Raw genomic sequence first — 19,849 nt, 5'->3', positions numbered from 1 at the left:
CACATGGTGGTGAGGATGGTCGGCAGGCCCTGGGCTGGCTCTGCCCACGCAGGGTCTTGCACCTGATCTGACGAGCAGTGCTGGTCCAGGGAGGGTCCCACCGCATCCTCCACCTGCCTTGGCCCCTGCAGTAGGCAGTGTTGGGGAGACAGACTGAGCGGGAGAGGAGGCTGGGCCGGGGCTGCAGCGGCCACAGAGCCTTGGCCCTCCCAGAAATGGACTCTGATGGCAGAGGTGCCGGCCTCTTGCATGGGGTGGAAGGTGGTGCCTGCGTGGATGGTGGTGCAGCGAGACAGGCCACCCCCTAGATGCAAGAATCCCTTGGGTGCACCGTGTGGCCTCCAGGGAGGCTGAAACAGTCTGCCTGGGCCTCCTACAGAACACAGTTGGGAAGACGCTCACGCCTAGGGCACGGGCAGGACCTCACCTTAGCGTTTCACGCCAAACATTCATTTCCTAAAAGGACAGGGGCCGTGGAGCCCCCAGCTGGGCTGTGGGCTCTGGGGACAGCCCTGGCACCTGTCACCCGCCAGGTCAAGCAGCTCGTGTCCCTCTGTGCAAAGTAACCAACAGCCTCCCAAAGCCCTCACCGTCGTACCCGGCCCTGCTGCGTTTGCTCCCACCGCCTTCCATGGACGCCAGGTTCCTCCTCCTGGCCCTCAGTCAGGCCCTTCTGTTTGTCTTGCAGCAATCATGGAATTTGGGGGCTGGCGGTGTTGCACACACCACGTCTTCCAAACCCACCATTTTATAAAGGGCCCAGTCAGTCACCTGTCCAATGGCAGCCACACAGCTGGTTCATAGCGAGGAGAGGTTTGAACTTCCTGGTTCTTAGGCCACAGCTCGTACCTCTTAGATTTTAAAAAAGATTTTCAATGAGTTCTAAAACCTGTCTTACCGGAGGGTTAAGTAACTGATAGAAGCCTGTCATGAAGGAAGAGAAGCGTGTTAACGTTGTGCTTGGAAAATGTTTCCGTCTTAGAGAACTGGCCAGGCCGTGGCCACAGGTCATAATGAGTAAGCACTGCGTTGACACAGGCTTGTCCATCTCCGTGTCAGGACGGGCGCTTGCCGATGAAGTGTCCACCCAAGATGGCGATGGGTGAGCGTGGGCACGTGTGGCCTGGGCGAGGTCTGTGTGGTGCTAAACACCTCCTCTGCTCTGTTCCCTTCCAGCCCGACCCTGCCTGCCCTGGACTGGCAGCTGCCGTCCCACTCAGGCCCGTATGAGCTTCGGATTGAGGTGCAGCCGAAGTCCCACCACCGAGCCCACTACGAGACGGAGGGCAGCCGGGGGGCCGTGAAGGCGTCGGCCGGAGGACACCCCATCGTGCAGGTAGGCACTGCGGCCGGACTCGCATGTCACTTGGTGCTTTTTTGGTCCAAAAGTAACTTTGGAGCCACAGCTAACTGTGCTTAGACTCTCCCAGCCAGGCCAGCTGAATGCTCTGTCGTGGTTAGTCCGGGGCGGCTACTCACTGCCTCTGAGCTGGAATGGGAGCGTGCCACAGCGCCTCCTGCTTCCACACGTGCAGGCCCTCTCTCATTGTTTTCAGATTTGCCCAAAGCAGCTCTCGTGTCCGAGGATGCTGCCTGTGGTGTGGATGTTTTGGGGGGTTGATTCTCCTCTCTCTAAAGCCTCTGAACTTGGAGGCAGGGGTTCTCACCAGCAGCACCAGCCTCGCCTGGTGGGGTGCCCTCAGAAATGCAGGTTCTGTGGCCCACCCAGGCCTGCAGAATCCCATACTCTGGCCTTGGGTGCTGGAGGGCACCAGGGCTCAAGGTGCTCCCCGAGGAGAGGAGGAGTGGCTTCCGGAGTGGGCCTGGGCCTGGCAGCCACGTCCCTGCCGGGGTGGGCCTGACTCCCTGAGCAACTCTGCAGCCGCATCCCTGCCGGGGTGGGCCTGGGCCTGGCAACCTTGCAGCTGCATCCCTACCGGGGTAGCCCTGACTCCCTGAGCAACCCTGCAGCTGCCTCCCTGCCGGGGTGGGCCTGGGCCTGGCAACCTTGCAGCTGCCTCCCTGCCAGGGTGGGCCTGGGCCTGGCAACCTTGCAGCTGCCTCCCTGCCAGGGTGGGCCTGACTCCCTGAGCAACCCTGCAGCCGCGTCCCTGCCGGGGTGGGCCCGGCTCCCCAGGCTCTGCTGTGGCTTCCTCACCTTCCTCACACCTTGGGGGACAGCCACGTGGAGTTAGGCTGTCCAGGGAGGTGTGTAATGACCGCGCCGGGGACGGGCATCGTCTGCACAGAGCCGTGCTCGCTCTGCACCCCAGCTGCTGATGTGGATCCCGGGTAGCCGTGGGTGTTGGCATTTTCTTCGTCCCACCTGTTACCTCATCAGCTGTAGGCCCCAGGCCCTGGATCCGCTGCTTTGGCAGCCACAGAGTGGCAAGTGTGTCCGGCCCCAGGGCTCCAGGCTACGCGGTAGCACAGATGATGTTTTCCCAGCACACCCCAACAGCAAAAAACTGGGTGTCCCAGCCCCGTTATTTAGGGAACAATGCAAGCTGGAAGGGGTGTTCAGCAGGGTGCCTCGTGTTTTTATTTTCTTCCATTTAGATAAATAGTGGAGAGAAGGTGGCCGCAGGGACAAATGGCTGTTTGCCAACGCAACAGCCAGCGGCAGGGAATTAGCGGGCAGGGCGCTGGGGCGAGGCGTTTTCGCCAGCACTTGCAGATGATGTTAACGTGATGCTTGTGGCCTGTGTGCTTGATGCCAATTAGTACCTACCTCGTCGGTGCTTGATGCAAGGAAATGCGGGAGACACCTGAGTGCACAGTGGCCCGTTTGACATTTAAAGTCTCCACCCTCCCAGGTGGGAAAGGTCAGACAGCGCTGCGCCACGCTCTGTCACTGCAGGCCTGCACCTCCCCATCCCTGCCTCGGTTTTCACTGACCGAAAGCTTGTTATTGCTCAGTGGGAAGGATATTAGATAGGACAGGAAATGAGGCTGTGAAAGAAGGAGTGGAAATAAAGCAATAGAGAAATAATGGCCCAGTCTACCCTATTTGCTGTAAATTATATTGGTGAGGGGCACTGGCCGTCGCCCTTTTCACCGTGTCCGGTTGAGGGGCGGGTGTAGGAATTGAGGCTATTTGGAGGGTAAAGCAGGACCATGAGTGTGGAGAAAGCTCTGAGGTTTTTGTTTTTTTTTTTTTTTTTGAGACGGAGTCTCACTCTCACCCAGGCTGGAGTGCAGTGGTGCAATCTCAGCCCACTACAACCTCTGTCTCCTGGGTTCGAGTGATTCTCCTGCGTTAGCCTCCTGAGTAGCTGGGACTACAGGCAGCCCTGGGTTTTAATGGATGTATTTTCACCGGCCCGTGAGTAGCGCTGGTGCCTGGTGCTGCCCGTCTCTGCGGACACGGCTCAGTGCTTGGGTACTCTCTCTGTGTCTTCTGGAATCTTCTGGAATCCCATCTCTGGTTCTGCCGTCTGGGTGTCTTGGGCTGAGGGTGCAGAAATCTTATCAATACAGATGCCACTGAGAGGATCGAGGTGTTCTGGAGGACTCAGAAAACTTGAAACAGTAATTAAAAATATCTTTAAAATGTACCCTCAACGATTATTCCAAATCAAGTGGCCCGTGTGTGCGCAGCAGCGAAACGGGAGAGGCTGGCTCTGTGTTTCCACAGAAGGAGCCCTTTCCGTTGAAACGCGGGAGAAAACGGTCCCCTACACGGAAAACGTCAGGAGCTGTCAGCATATCTCATTTGTAGAAATTAGTAATTTAAAGAGTTTTCTGATGTATCTGTGGCAGAGTGGATTTATGTCTCTGCAAGTGTGAAGTAAAAGCAGCTAAAAAGGGGGTTTTGGGAGTTAGTTTTCTCTTTCAGTTGGTGGACCACAAATTGGATAAAAATAGAATTTGTGCATAATTAAAAAACAAACGAGAATAGAAAGCTCTCAGTTGCCGTGGAAGCTCCTCGTAACCACAGACGTGCCCTCCGTGCTGTTGGGTTATTTTAGCACATCCTTTGACGCAGCCCCTTTCCCGCTTTTCAGAAACGAGGCTCATCGCACTGGCCTGGGGGCACGAGGACGAGGCCGTGGGTGGTGGGCGCTGCGGGCGGCTGGTCAGAGCCACTGGGAGCCACAGGGAACAACTGGCGCGGGAGTTTCCTGCATTTGAGAAATGCTGTTCTCTTCATTGTGAATCGTCTGTCCGCTGCATCTCAAAAAGCTTGTCCATAAAATTAAAGCCCGCTGTCTCCTGCAGTGCAGCTGAGCCCTGGAGGGTGGCAGGAGGCCGGGGGAAGTGGGTGTCAGCTCTCGCAGTCGGGCACACTGTGCCCCTGCACCCGGCTTCTCCGTCCTCCCCCGCCAGCTGTCTCCGTCCTCCCGTCCTCCCGCACCCGGCGTCCTCGTCCTCCCCATCCTCCCCTGCCAGCTGTCTCCGTCCTCCCCATCCTCCCGCACCCGGCGTCCTCGTCCTCCCCATCCTCCCCCGCCAGCTGTCTCCGTCCTCCCACACCCGGCGTCTCTGTCCTCTCCGTCCTCCCGCCCCCGGTGTCGTCGTCCTCCCACGCCCGGCGTGCCAGTCTTCCCCATCCCCATGTGTTTCGCAGTTGGGAAGTGAAGCATGTGAGCAGAACGCAGCACTTTCTCTCCAGGAAGCATTCGGAGCGCGGACCCCGGGTTAGGAAAGGGTGTTGCTCTTCCGGACAGGTGCTCGCTCTTACTTGTGGGTCCTGAGGGGCGTGAGGGGCGGCCGGCATCCGGGTACCTGTGGGCGTGAGGGGCGGCTGGCATCCGGGGCTCCTCCCATTTAGGGCCTTTCCTTCAGAGGGAAGGAGGCCGGCTCCCTCCAGTGAGCACTGAGCGTGCCCCCTGCCGTCTCCGTGGGGATGTCATTGTTCCCACGCCGGGGAGAGACCACCCCAGGCCAGCCCCTATTCTTGTGGCCACATTGCCATGATCACGCCGTCCGCACCTTGAGGCCGCCCCCATTACGGCTGCCATGGCGCTAAAAACACCAGCATCAAAGGAACAGGGCCGTGGTTTAGCCTGGAAGAGCGGGGCCCTGGAGCCATCCGCCAGGGGGTCTGGGTGGTTCAGGATGGCCAGCAGCCCCTGGTGGATGTGGTCCCTGCAGGGTCTGGCGGGCCCTCGGCCATGGTGATGGCTGCGCCCCCTCTGCAGGATGGGGCCTGCGGGTGAGGACGGTCCTGCCCCCTGTGCATGTGAGGGGGATAGTGGAGAGAGGGGTCTGGCGTGGGCCTCACTGCTCCTGGGAAACCAAGGATGAAGACGCCTGTTTAGGACTCGCCTTGCCCTGGTAGAACAAGTGACTCAGACAGAGCCTCCCAGAGGCTTCTGGCCAGGCAGGGAGTGACCAGCAGCCCAGCCAGCCTCAGCAACTGCCCACACAGCCCCCTTGTCACTGGCCCCTCCTGCCCCTGCTCCAGCACCTTGGCCCCAGTTCTCGGTGGGCCGGTCTGGATCTGCCGATGCTGGGACATCGCCAGGCCGCTGGTTGCAGGGGAGGCTGAGGGGGCGTCCGCCTGCTGTCTGCTTCTCACCAGCATTTCCAGCGAGGCCTGAAAGTGATGCGCGGCGGATGTTTCCCTCTGGCCTCAGCTTTCCCCCAAATCCCGGCTCACATTGAGTGTCCTGATGGCACCTTGGGCAGCCTCCACCCTCTGCCCTCCACCCTCTGCCGTGACAGCAGGCTCTGCCTGAGGGTGAGGGTCTCTCTGTACAGTCTCCTCACCCTGGAGGGCCTGTTCTGCTCTCAGCGAAGCTGGAACCGGGAGTTCGCGAGTGCTCTGGGTGGCTGCTGGCTTTTTTTCTTGCCTCACCTCCTCATCCCCACGCAGCCTCTGCCCTCAGTCCTGCTCACCTCAGTATGTAGGCAGCCGGCATCAGGCTGGTCTGGGGTGAGACAGGCAGTGTTCTTCCCCTTCTCTGGCCAGGGAGGGCGGAGAAGCACCTGGGCACAGCCATTGAGGCCTTTCCGTGCGACTCATTGCCTTTCCAGGCTTGAAGGTGGAGGCTGGTCCTCCACCTGCGTGTTGCTCATCGGGGGGACTGTGGTCCCGGAGGAGACCTGGAGTCTGGCTCCCCGCTCGGTCCAAGGAGGAGCTGAGCGGCGTGAGCAGCGCCCGCCCTGGTCACTCTGCCTTGCTTTCCTCCTCTCTGTTTCTGGTTGCGCCTCCTTCCTTCCCTCCTGCCCTCTTTGCCATGGCCTGCAGCCCCCTCGCCCGATATGTTCCTCACATGAGTCACCCCATCCTTGGCCTGTGTCCTCTACTGCTCGTGGCAGCTACACTCTCCAGGAGGCGGCCAGGAAGGGTCCAGGGCCCTGAGAAGATGTCTTTGCAGCATGTCCCCGGCCCTCGGCTCCCACCTCCATGGCACCCACCATCCCGCAGGGGCATGTGGACCTCTGTGGGATGTAGCCTGACCTCTGACCCAGGGGTCAAATAACTCAGGTCTGTTTACCAAGTCACCAAAATAACCTGCCCGATAGCATCTCACCCATCACACGGGAGGCCGGGCTCATGTGAATAATTAATAGGTCACTGGAACGTGAAACGAGAAGCCTCGGCCTGTTCTGAAACAGCATTTTAGGTTTGCAGCTTGTAATATTGTCAGTTAGGAGAGGGGCCAACTGAGTCCGTAAAGAGGTGAGGGCAGGTGGTCTGGGATCCTGCCTCAGCCACGCGGGTGAGAGAGGCGGGCGGGTCAGGCAAGGACCCAGAGTCAGGAGGCCAGACGGGCCCCAGGGAGGGCTCCCGGCCATACTCCAAGCTCAGGACGCAGGGTGGGGCGGGCCCGCCGGTGCCCACAGTGGCCTTGGTGGGCCTGTCCTTCCCTCGCCCGGCTTGTAGGTCAACTTTGCCCCCGTAGATCCGTAGCAGATGTTTTTTCTGTCATGTAAGAAACTTGACAGCTGAAGACCAAGGAGTGGAGCCCCCCGTGAGGCAGCTCTTCTTTTCCGGTTGTTAAAACGTGCATCGGGCCCGTGGTTCTGACTAATTCTCACTTTGTGTGGTACCTTCAGTTGGCAGGGGCTCGGGGAGTGTTCAGTACCGTGAGGAGCAGGTTCCTGAGAGCCTGTGAATACCGTGGACAGATTGTCACAGCACGCACTGTTCCACGCAGGGCCTCATCCACGCTTTCTTAAGTGGTTTGCCACACGCAAGAGCGCCTGGTTCTCCATGTCTCCTGCCAGGCAGGGCTGTTAAACTGGAAAGCCGGGGAGGGACGTCGCTGGGACACATTGTTATCTGATCAGAGCTCCAAGGCCCCACCAGGGGCTGTGCAATTGCAGAGCCTCAAACAGCAGCCGCTCCGGCCCCACCCCAGGAGCCACGCAGAGGCCCATGCACTGGGAGGACGCCATGGGGTGGAAACTAAAGTGCAGGTCTGACCACAAAACCACACGCCACGGCACCGCTGCTGCCAAATGCCGGAGGCCTGCAGGAGGCACAGATTAATTTTTTATGGGTCTGCCTTGGAACCTAGACAATGGCCCTCTCCTCTTTCAGCAAAATTTCAGGGCGAATGACCGTCCCTTCCCTGGACTGTCAAGCACATAAACACACGGAATTTCCTAGTTCCACATACGCCGTTGTTCCCGCAGCCCACGCGGCTGGGAGAGCAGACGTGGTTGCTGTCGGGCTGTGTCTATTTTCCCAGGAGCAAGAACTCTAAGAAGCACAGTGTTGAAGCCCGAGCCACCCCCTGAGATATGTTGTCAGCTTTTATGATGAACGAGGATTCACCATTTATTTCTCCCCTAAAGCAAAGCCCACGGGCTCTGTCTTGAGCCATGGGGACAGATGCACGGTGCTGCTGGGAAGGTGTTCACGGGGCAGATTCGCTGTGTCAGGAGACCAGCGTGGAATGAGGTTGGCCCAGCCAGTCACTGCTTAAAACAGTAATGACAATATTTGAGAAAATGGGTGGAATTTTGTGGAGATTACTGGCACGGGGAAGGCATGTGGCCTCTGGCAGGTCTGCGACACTGACTTCTAACTACCCGTTTCACAGCTCCACTGCCTGGAAAAACTGGCAAAAATGTGGCCTGGGTCTCCTGACAGGCCTGGCCGCTGGAGTAGGGAGTGTGCAGCTGAGACAGGAAATATGAGGTGGGTGAGCGTCCCCAAGCCCAGATCCTCAGCCTCCATCTCCTGACAGGCCTGGCCGCTGGAGTAGGGGGTGTGCAGCTGAGACAGGAAATATGAGGTGGGTGAGCGTCCCCAAGCCCAGATCCTCAGCCTCCAAAATCTTCTATTAGTAATTTCAGAGCTTTGGCTTCTTGGTGCTTTGGGGAAATTTAAGATGACATGTGGGCTTTGGCATGACCACTCCTAATAGCGCAGAAGGGCCTCTCAGGAGGCTTTCCTAGGTAGAGAGGGGTCTGCACGCTCACTGGAACACGCTCTATCCCAGCCTCAGAAAACCCACATTTGGTGCAGGTGGGACAGGAGGGGTGGACACATCACCTGGAGACCACATGAGAAGCGGCCACCTGTGGCAGCGATCACCCGGTGGGGAGGCAGCACCCTGGCAGCTCTCATGTGGGGCCTGGTCCTTCCTCACTGCCTGAGCAATGGGCCCTGCTTCCCTGCAGACACCGTGGTGCCCCGGGCCACACCCAGCAGGTGTCCAGTGACCTTGGGTGGTGTTGGCCATGGCAGGTCCCTGCCCATTTCTCCGAGGACCTGGGACTGCGACCCAGCTGGGTTCTCCTGGGAAGGAGAGGCCACTGGCTGCGCTGCCTAGTGCTGAGGGTGGCAGCCATTTCTGAAGCCTCCCAGGTTTGTGCCCTGCTGTGTCTGACCAGCTCTGGAGTCCAGGGTCTCTGTGTCAGCGCCGGTTCCAAGAGGAACGAGACGTGGTTTCAGAGACACTCCTCTTCTATGAGGAGCTGCTGGGCAGGACGGCTGCTTGCTTTCTTTGTCTGTGACGTTGGTGGCTGTTCCTTGCCCAAGCCTTGCCCAGGCCAGATGTGGGACTGGCGGCTGGGAGCACCCATGGGCGTGTGCCCATCTGGGCCAGGCTCCTGTCCGTGGACCTGCCTCAAGCCACACCTCCCTCCTTCAGGGAGGACGCTGGGCCTTGTCTGTGGATAGAGGCGCTTTGCTGGGAACAGCACAGACGGCCCCTGGGCCCTGCGGAGCCAAGACGCACCATCGTACACACTTGGAGCAGATAGACTGACCAGGTCTCACTCTGCGAGGCTCCCCGAGGCCATGTCCTAGGGAAATAGAAGGTTTCACGCAGAGATTGGGGAATGCAGGGCTGTGGCGCTGCAGGGTGCGGGCCCTGGAGGAGGGGCAGGGGTGCTGCTGGATGGTGGCTCTAACAACCCAGGATTCCTCGGGCCCTTCACCCCTGTGTGTCTGGACTGGGCATCACTGTAGCCGTCAGGCTCTGGAGGTACACATGGCTGCTGGGCGGGCAGCGCTCCTGGGTCTCTCTCCCCAGTGGTTTCGGTTTTGATGTGTTTGAGCCACTGACCAGCAGGCTTGGGGGCCATTCTGGAGCTGGGAGGGCTTGTGGGGGAGGCAGGATGAATAGGGGCTGCTTGCCGGTCCTCAGGCCACCCTGCCAGCTCCTTGGCATGTCTCCCTGAGATCAGCCAGGGCACCTCGGCTGTGGGTGGGCCATGCCCTGAGCCCATCAGGCCCTGCTGGGGTAGACTCTGGAGAAGTGCTGAGCGGAAACCACCTCACTTCTGACAAATGACAAGCGTTCCTGCCACTTGGTGTCAGGCGACGTGACTCTCAGTGGCACGGATGTCTCTAGAAGGTTGCCGTTTCTCCCTGCGTGGCCGTGGGCCGTGGATTCTGTGTGCTCCTGGCCTTGGGGTCACGGGGTCGCTGCGTCTCCCACTTGCCTGTTTTCAGGAGTTGCATTCTAGATGATTCTCCCTCCATAGAAGGTCAAGGTTTCTCAGCTTGGATTAATTGATTAGATTTAATTAAATCTAAACGTGGTGTTTCCAGGCAGAATCTTCTTCAGCCGAAGTGAGCGTGACAGTCTCTCCTCTGGGCACTTCCAGGTGCGTTGGGGCTCCTGCACCCTCCACGTCAGTGCCCTGGCTCCGTGGCCCTGTCGGCGCTCTGTTGAGTCTGGGGTTCGTGCCGAGCGCTGTTGCCGCCAGGTCCAGGTGGGAAGCGCACTGGTGGGGCAAGGTGGTCCCTGCAAGGCACAGGTGGAGAGAGCAGCCAGGAGTGCGGCGGGCCAAGGTGGCGGGGGAGGGCACTAGCTCTCCACAGCAAGCACGGCCTCTGGGGCCGCCCTCCTGGAGAGACGTGGAGATCTGCGTGCACGTGTGGAGACTGGCGCATGCGAGGGGCCCACAGATGTGGCCGGGCGGCCTTTCTCTTCCCCACCTCTGTCCACCCTCGCCACGGCGTCGGTCCTGCTGAGCAGCCTCTGCTGCCTTCATGCAGGTGACAGCGCACATGCCATTCACGGGCGCCACGTCTCCAAGAAGAGGGGCTCCTGCCGCGTGCCTGTTCTGGGGGTGCCACTCAACATCCTTCTAGCACCTTCTCTGGGCTTCTGGTTTGAATGATCTTTCTCCAAAGTCGGCGGAAGGGGCTAGAAAAGCAGGGACCTGGGAAGAAAGCCCAGACACCTTGGAGCCGGGGTCCGGGAGACAGGCCCTGGCAGCTCAGCGCTGCTTCTCTGGAGTGGGGATACGATGTTGGTTCACAGACGTGCGGTGGCGGCGCGGGTGGTAGCAGCAGTGTGCGGTTGTTGGTGCCACATGCTCACGCTGGGCCCCTCCTGGGGAGCTTCTGCTACAGCGGGCCGGGCCTTGCTGTAGCCTGCAGGTCAACTGGTCGGTGTCTGCGGGGGGTCTGGGGCCCCATCCTGGAGCTCAGCTCTGAGCATCAAGAAAACCGAGTTTCTCCCCACTCCCACCCGGACAGCGGCAGCTGTGTTTGGAAGGGGACACACCAGAGCTTCCCTTGTAGCGAGTGAGGCACACTCAGCTGGAGCCTGGCAGTCTTGCAGCTCCACCTGCCCCCTTTTGAAAACCAAAAATCCCAAGAGAGTTTTTGTGTTGAAACAGCCCTTCCCGGTCAGGACCGAGCCTGTGGCTGAGTGCAGTTTTTTAATCGCGGCTGGAAGGTCCCTGTGCGGGGCCGCAAGTCCCTCTAGATTTGCTTTACAGCCACAAATTCAGTTTTATCTGTGGATCTGAACACCATCTATAGATCACTAGGAAAGCAACTGTGTTCACGGGAAGGATTCTCAGAATTGAGGTGACACTCCATGGTGTGAACTCAGTATTGTTGTCAGCTCGTGCACCCGCGCATATGGACACACCTGCACGCACAGTCACACACGCTTGCCTCCGGCCCCCACACACACCTCTCTGAGAGCTGGGAAGACAAATCGGTCACTCACGCGGATTCTGCAGATAGCTTCCTTCACCAGACACGGTAATGAGGGCAGCGCCCACTACTCACCCAGGGCCTCTCGTGCAGGAAACTGCATGGACACATCGTCCTATTCCTGTCATGGGAAGGGGCCTGGAGCCATCCGTCGGGTGGGGAGGAGCTAGTTTCCCAGCCGGCGCCCGTGCATTCACCTGTGTGAGAATCCACTCAGCAGGCTTGCTATGTAGCCTCCGCCATTCAGGCCTCAGCGTGCAGCAAGCCCGTGGGGTCAGGTCTGCCCAGCCTCTGCCTCGGTTCCTGCCGGGCACATGGACGCTTCCCTTGAATCCTGCCGACGGCATCTGTGGGAGGGAAGGTACGATCGATCCTGGTCCTGTCCCCCCAGCCCTGAGCGGGTGTCCCGGCACCTCCAGGCACAAGGCCCGTTCCCCAGGCTGCCCACAGACCCCAGCCCTGAGGTGCTGGTCCGCCCACTCTTGCTGGGAAGGGCTGTGCCACATGGCGAAAGCTGCTGTGGGTCCTGGTACCTGGCGCCCCTACCTGCCAGGGCTCATGATGCCAACGGTGCCAGGTTTGTGGGATTTGGGGGTCAGGAGGGCCTGGCCCTGCTCCTGCAAGGCCGAGATCCGCTCCCCGGAGGGTGGAGGGAGTGTTGGCTGTAGGGTTCCTGGAGGCCTCTCTCGTGCACTCTGGGTCTGTCAGGAGGCTGGCAACTGTGGCCAAACAGGTAGAAATAAAACCTGAAATGAGAAAAAAACTTTTTTCTAGAACTTCCCAGAGAGCAGTGAGCTGGTGCCAGTGGGTCAGAGGCTTGTCACGTGTGGGGTGTGTGTGTGTGTGTGCACGCGGGCTCTGTGGGGGTGTGTGCACATTTCCCAGTGTGGCTGTGCATGTGTGTGTGGACACGTGCACACGTGTGTTCACAGAACACCAGGCTCTGCCCCGACTCCTGGCTCAGGCCTGAGTCTCCAGCCGTGGCGTCCGCGTTCCTCCCCTCTTCCTTCTCTGTTCTGCACGCTGGGAACCAGGACGAGAGGCTTGCAGGGTCAGGCTGTGTCCTTCCCCCACCCACCCCGAGCCCACGCTGCTCTGGAGGGAGACCCCAGCTTCCCCCACCCACCCCGAGCCCTCGTTGCTCTGCAGGGAGACCCCAGCTTCCCCCGCCCACCCCGAGCCCACGCTGCTCTGGAGGGAGACCCCAGGCCCCTCAGGCCCTTTCCCGCATCTGAAGGGGCCAGGGCAGGGCGTCTGGCAGGTGAAGCTGCCCCTTAAAGGCAGATCTGGGCCGGTTTACAGGGAAGCACTGCTCACATACAATCTGGCAGACCACACGAGCGCCGCACACACAGGCACTCCTGTGGGCACACACGTGCCTGACCCCGCAGACCACACCGGCGCCACACACACACACACACTTCTGGTGCACACGCCCACACTCAGGCTTCTGCACACCACACAGCCAGCAGGTGAGGAAGTGGATGCTGCGTGGCTGTCTGTCGGTGGCTTCACGTGGAATGTCACTGTGGACCCCAGAGCCCGAAGCCCCGGCAAGCACAGAAATCACACCGGCAGCCGTGCAGCCCCTGCCTGTCCCGCTTTGGGCGGGTGAGGCCTGGCTGAGAAAAGAGGGAAGGAGAGGGAGGATGCAGGGGCTGCATCCTGCTCCTCCACCCATCTCGGGTTTGGGGTGCTCCCTTCAACTACTGGCTCCATTTTTGATGTCTTTTACTTTTTGTTTCTATTTTTCCTGGTATCTTGAGTAAAGTCTCCCTGGAGCATCAAACTGGATTTTTTTTTACAAGTACCCTGTGCCATCGCCTCATCTGCTTTGGTGTGCCGTGGGTCAGGTGGACCTGTGCCGTGGCCGTGCGTCACATGGCCTGTGCTGTGGGTCAGGTGGGCCTGTGCCGTGGCCGTGGGTCACATGGGCCTGTGCCATGGGTCAGGTGGGCCTGTGCCGTGGGTCACGTGGGCCTGTGCCGTGGATCAGGTGGGCCTATGCCGTGGGTTATGTGGGCCTGTGCCGTGGGTCAGACAGGCCTGTGCTGTGGGTCAGGTGGGCCTGTGCCATGGCCATGGGTCATGTGGGCCTGTGCCATGGGTCAGATGGGTCTGTGCCGTGGGTCAGGTGGGCCTGTGCCATGGGTTAGACGGGCCTGTGCTGTGGGTCAGACGGGCCTGTGCTGTGGGTCAGGTGGGCCTGTGCCATGGCCGTGGGTCACATGGGCCTGTGCTGTGGGTGAGGTGGGCCTGTGCCGTGGGTCAGATGGGCCTGTGCCGTGGCCATGGGTCACGCGGGCCTGTGCCGTGGGTCAGGTGGGCCTGTGTCGTGGCCGTGGGTCACGTGGGCCTGTACTGTGGGTCAGACAGGCCGGTGACGTGGCTCACGTGGGCCTGTGCCGTGGGTCAGGTGGGCCTGTGCCGTGGCCGTGGCTCACGTGGGCCTGTGCCGTGGGTCAGACAGGCCTGTGCCGTGGGTCACATGGGCCTGTGCTGTGGGTCAGATGGGCCTGTGCCGTGGGTCAGGTGGGCCTTGTTCCTGCAGGAACACCTGGCTCTGCAGCAGTGGCCGCCATATCATCCCGGCCAGTCCCCTGTACCGAGGGTGGAGCCATGGGGTCTCTGATACCTTCCTTCTTGTGCTTTGGTGGAGAATGTGGCTGGACGTCCTCCCATGAGGGATGTGCTCTCCTGCCTGGTTCCCTGGCCCCGGGCCCAGCCCTGAGAGACACACCATGGCCTTCACCTGGAAGTGTCACCTCTGGCTGCTGTGGTGGGTGATGAGGATTCCAGGGCTGAAAACAGGACCCTAGACGCTGTCCACACAGCATGGCAATCTCTTAAATTAATCCAGCGTGGGGGGAATTGGGGTTGAAACCAGTTTGTGAGCCGAATTTTCTGTCCCTGTGTATTTCCTCAGGGCAATTTGAAAAATGCAGATTTTACTTGTAGACCCTGAATGCATAATTTCCCTTTAGGCTGACGGCTGCTCCTGTGCCCTGCCTGGAGAGGAGCCTGACTCCATGTTGCCTTGGCTCCGTTTCCGTGCAGCAGCTCAGACTATGGGGTGGAGGGTGAGACATTCCCACCCGTGAGCTGCCTCTGTCCACCTCACACCTCCCTCCCCTACGTGCACGCAGCTGAGTTCCATGTCAGATAAATTTGGCCTCGATCATCCTCTACCCACCATGTCACCGTTAAGTCCTGAGGTCAGCACAGGAGCTAAAAACAAACATTTTAACGTGTAGGAAACTCAGTAGCTCTTATACCTCGGCAGTGGAATAATACATTTTGTTTAGTTAAGGTTGAGGCAGAGAGAGGTCGTTGTTGTGACAGGTAATTTTATAAATAGGATTCTGACGGGTTCTGTACTGTGCCAGAGGCAGAAAGCCCATGCAGTGGGGCCCATGACGTATTTAAATTACTTTTCTTAAAATGAACTTCATGTTTTGAATAATAGATGTTTACCTGCCAGGTTAAACCTTAAATATTCCCATTTTCACTGAAATGGCATGTTTTTTAAAGGATACAGTCATACCCCAAATTCACAGCATTCCACACACCATCAGAGAACTGCCACAGGGATCCTGGGGGAATTTTAAATTGTAGTTTTAAGACCACGTGACCCTGGCCAGGCCCTTGGAGCTGCCCCGGTACCCCTCCCCCACCCCCAGAGGTGGTTTTGGTCAGAGACTCATTTACATTTTTTTCTATGTAAATTAAATTTTTAGGTATAAAATCTCAGAAAATGGAATACTGCGTGGCAGAATCTGCCTCTTAATCTCTGCTTTTCTTTTTACATTTCCCATCGTAAAGATGTTTGAGTCCCACAGAGAGTTCAGGTATCTCAGGAAGTTCATTAACTTGGCAAACAGCTGGAGTCTCTCTTCCAAGGAGCTGCGGGCTGGACGGGCAGGTCCCAGCGTCCCCCGTCCTGGCTGTTTGTGTGTAGACGCTCATGTGTTCATAAGGGAAGGGGGCTCTATTGGAAAGGGAAGGGCTTTTTGTTCTGCAGAGTTCCGTGGTCTTAGCAGTAATCACCTTGGAGTGGGGTGCTGGTGGCCTTGGGTGCAGAGACTCCTGTGGGCATCTGCGCACCTCAGGGCTGTGTCCTTATCCCTATCTGTGGCTTCCCCACCGTGTTCCCACGTGACGCCTTCGTTCAGCCTCTGGCTTTGTGTTTCAGACCCCAAACGCCCCTTCGATGTCTCAGCCGGGGCCTGGGTCCCAGCTCAGCCTCACGTGGCATCCCAGGCCCTGCCCATCAGTCTGGGCCTCACGGTCAGGCCCTCAGTGACAGCAGCCATCGCTTCACTGTGGCCTCCTCCCTGAGGGGCTCTGAGTTCAGCCACTGGTGAGATTGGTTTGTTCTTTACTGTGGTGACCACACGGAGGCTGAGGCTAAGCTGGAGCCATGGAGCAGGGGCCACCTCTTCGCCTGCCTGGGCCCCTCCAGGCCCGTCTCCCCTCTGCCCACTGACATCTGAGAATCCGCCGTCCCCTGCAGTCTGAGGGGCAGCCCCTGGCTCCGGCTCCCCCGCCTTCTTCCCCGCCTCGCTGGCCCTGAGTGGGCAGCAGGCATCTGCGTGGTCAGGGGCAGACTTCGCATTTTCCTGTGGCTGGAACGTGCCTGCAGGAGCCCAGGCTCGGACTCTGCATGTGGTCGTCGTGCTGCAGTTGCCGTCTGTGTTCAAAGATTTTAAAGTTAGTTTAGTGAGAAAATCGACTCCAAACGTGATCAGAGGGGTCGACGCGTCCCAGGATGAGTGGTTCCCGGGGCTGGGCGTTGCCACGGGCCTTGCCCGGATTTTGCTGATTAATCTCAGGGCTCTGAGGCTGGCGCTTATAGGGCCCCACTTGGGGGACACAGAAGGGAAGGCGCTCTGAATGAGGGACCCTTTGGGAGGCCCCACCGCTCAAAGGGTTTGACTCCTGCAGCCTTCCTCTAGGCCTTTGTGCTTGCTTTGAGAATCAAACCTTCCTGTTCCAAACAAAATTTGCCTCTTGCAAATAGAATCAGACTATAGTGATTGTAAATGGTAGCGTTAAAGATAAAAACAGTTCTAAAAATGACTCACTGCCGAAGGCGGAACTACGCGTGGTGCAGAGAAGGAGGGTGAGAGGGAATGGCACCGCACTCTGTTTACCTCTCAGACACCAATGAGCAACTCATCCCATAGAACAGCTGGTCCTGAACACGTGTGTGCCCTGCCGAGAGGCGCACACCTTCCCAGAGGCGGGAGTGGGGCCCGGCCACTCGTGTCCTGGCGGAAGCACCAGGGCTGCTCCGTTTGGCTGGAGTCCTATCCCAGTAGTGTGGGTTTTGAGTCTCACACACACAGCGCCGGCCGAGAAACCATGAGTGGCTCCGCAGGGTGGTGTGGACAATAGACACCTCCATGCACGGTTCCCCTAGGCAGTGTCTGCCGCCAGCGTCTGCCTCTGGACACCAGCTGCTCAGCCACCAGGACGGCGTTGAGCGCTCCCTTGCCTCTGCAGGAGGAGAGGTGCAGGGAGCCATCAGGAAGGGTGCTGGGGCCCGGGACCCGTCGTGCCGTGTGTGTGCAAACGCAGTGTGGCGTCCCCTGATCAGGAGTGGAAGCTGCGCGCTGCCCAGTTCCAGGTTAATGGAACACAGGAAGGTGGGTCATGTCCTGCGGGGCCTCATCTGGATTTATTGGTGAAGCGAGCCTTGCACATGGCTCAGCGAAGGCTCGGCTTTCCTGCACACGCCCCCTGCCAGCTTCACCGTGGCCTCGGCATGGGCACACACAGTGAGCATGTGTGGATGCATATGTGTGCACATCCATGCCCACACATGTGTGAGTGCACACATGGTGTGTGTGTGTTTGAAAGTGGCCACAGGCATGTTCAAAGCCTCAACCTCAGTGCTCAGGTCCATTAGGATAACAAGGCATTTTCTAATCTGCTTTACAAAGACACCAGTACGACATGGCAGAGAAATGAAAAGGGGGCAGGGCAGGGGGACGCAGGCCTCGAACCTGCTGCAGGTTTTCTCTGCATTCCGGTGACTCCCAGCGGTCTGTGCTCTGGGTGCTGAGCGGGTGTTTTCTGTTCTCTCGCCAGCTCCACGGCTACTTGGAGAATGAGCCGCTGATGCTGCAGCTTTTCATTGGGACGGCGGATGACCGGCTGCTGCGCCCACACGCCTTCTACCAGGTGCACCGCATCACAGGGAAGACCGTGTCCACCACCAGCCACGAGGCCATCCTCTCCAACACCAAAGTCCTGGAGATCCCACTCCTGCCGGAGAACAGTATGCGAGCCGTGTAAGCTGTGGGGGCCTCTGGGCTCTGGTGGGGGGCAGTAGGAGTGGGCGTGCCTTCCTCCTGGCCCTGGGGGGTCTGGCCGGCCCCCCACACTTCCAGGCTCTGTGGCCAGGACACTTTTGGTTTAACAGCCAATAAGCAAACTTCACTCTTGCTTTTGACAATGGATTTGCTTCTCTCTAGGGTTTCAGCCCTGTGTATATTGCCACTTAAAATAATATGTCAGATATGCAGCTATAAATACTTCCCTCCGCATTTAGCTCCAAACAGGACCCGTTTCTTTCTGAATACAGCATTGTAATGAGAAGGATGGTTGAAACGTGAGCATCAAAAAATTAAAGCAGTCAGCACATTCGGATCGCGTTGAACTTCAGGAGGTTCCGACAACACGGATAGGCCTGCGCTGATGTTCTGAGTCTAATTTGACACTATAATTTGTTTAAAAGTGAATTTTTTAGTAAGCTGAGGACAAAACATGTAACTTCCAAATAAGGCCTTACTCGCTTAATCCCAGCTTGTGCTGGGCATGCTGGCCCTAATCTGTGAAGGCAGCCGAGAAAGAGGACTGCCGGTTCCCGAGAGGTTCATGTGGTACCATGGTGGGAACAGAAAACAGATACGTCTGTGGGTGAATGAGTGCAGGTTGAGCTGGGACGGCTGGAATGTGCAGACCAGCAGGACGGAGCTGGGACGGAGGGCAGGGACGGTGTCCTGCGAGGGTGACATCACACGGGAGCCCGTGTGATGGGGAAGCTGTGTGGGGGGTGCCCCATCCAGGTGGAGCCCCGGGGGTGGGTGCAGAGGTCCTGGGGGCTGCAGGAGTGGGGAGGAGGCCTGCACGGTGAGGGAGAGCATGTAGGAAATGGCGGTGGGGGGCCACGTTGGGGATTTTAATAAGTGATTCAAAGCCTCTAAGTCAAAAACAAAGGGAAAGCTTTCTCTCCATGTTGGCTTTTCAAGCACTGGGGGGAATGTACGCACCTGGGAACTCATTCCGAATCCCTGGGTTTGCCTCGAGAGCTGTAATCCAAGTTTCCCGCAGACAGGGCACAGTCAGGTGGTTTTTAAGAACAAACCTTGCGTTCCGCAGCCGCAGTAAACGTACTGGCTTCGCTGGCGGCTGCATTCACCCCGCCATGATGTGGGGCAGCAAGGGTGGCCGGGAGACACCGCAGCCAGGACCGCGCTCCAGCCCGGTGCTTGCTGCCGACTCGTGGGTGGTCGGGGAGTCTGTGTTTATTCTCGTTCTCTTAACTTACTGAAAAATACTGCTTTTTAATGCATTGAGAATGTATACATGGAATGTTTTACTGGAGTCTGGTTTTCAATGAAATTGTCAAAAGAGGTTATATGAAACCGTAGAAGAAATGGATTTTACACACAAAAAACGAGGGCTTTTAAATATAGTGGAAATAATAGAGTAATTTATTCTAATTATATTATACAATATATTTTATATAATTATAAATATGTAATATTTAATAATCTAATATATAATATATAATTATTATGAAATAATAAATTGAGCTTTTTGGGAACTACTGCAAGATAAGAGAGAACAGCAGGTGCCTCTGGCCCCTCCCCTGGGCCGCTCTCTGCTGCTCTGGTGACATCCCCATGTACGTGGCCAGCCTCGGCCCTGGGGGCAGCCAGGACTTGGGACAGCTCCGGCCGGACCCGCTTGGTCAGGGGTGGAGGGTGGAGGGTGGAGGCTGGAGGAAGGTGGGAAGGGGAAGGTGGAAGTGACTTTTCTGGGGACTGCCTCCGCTCGCCCCCTCTCGCCTGCGCTGACGTTGGAGTCTCTCCTGCACTAGGCAAGGGCCTCACGTCGCTGGCTCCAAGGTCTTATTTTCCTCAGGGAAGGGGAGAGTGGCCAGCTCCTTGGCACGAGCTCGTGGGGCTGGGGTGAGGGCCAGAGGGTCTGGGGGGCCAGGCCTTTATGCTCCCACGTCAGCCATTGAAAGAAAAGCTGTGGGCTTTTGTTTTGGGCAGCATTGACTGTGCCGGAATCCTGAAACTCAGAAACTCCGACATTGAACTTCGGAAAGGAGAGACGGACATCGGGAGGAAGAACACACGGGTACGGCTGGTGTTCCGCGTTCACGTCCCGCAGCCCAGCGGCCGCACACTGTCCCTGCAGGTGGCCTCCAACCCCATCGAATGCTGTAAGTGGACGTCCGTGCGCCGG

At 58.3% G+C, this 19,849-nt stretch overlaps 1 protein-coding gene across 4 annotated transcripts in view; it reads left to right on the top strand.

Moving 5' to 3' along the window:
- The window catches only part of NFATC1 (nuclear factor of activated T cells 1), a 126,844-nt gene that overhangs the window by 36,400 nt on the left and 70,595 nt on the right, over positions 1-19,849 (top strand). For all 4 annotated transcript variants that reach the window (XM_030810243.1, XM_030810241.1, XM_030810242.1 and 1 more), the window contains exons 3-5: positions 1,177-1,336; positions 17,459-17,661; positions 19,654-19,826. In XM_030810243.1, coding sequence (XP_030666103.1) covers positions 1,177-1,336; positions 17,459-17,661; positions 19,654-19,826 — 536 coding nt within the window. The remainder of the gene's footprint in view (positions 1-1,176; positions 1,337-17,458; positions 17,662-19,653; positions 19,827-19,849) is intronic.

Source organism: Nomascus leucogenys, chromosome 4 (genome assembly GCF_006542625.1).
Source record: "Nomascus leucogenys isolate Asia chromosome 4, Asia_NLE_v1, whole genome shotgun sequence".
In the NCBI taxonomy this organism is placed as follows: domain Eukaryota; kingdom Metazoa; phylum Chordata; class Mammalia; order Primates; family Hylobatidae; genus Nomascus; species Nomascus leucogenys.
This window is presented reverse-complemented; position numbering and strand designations above follow the sequence as displayed.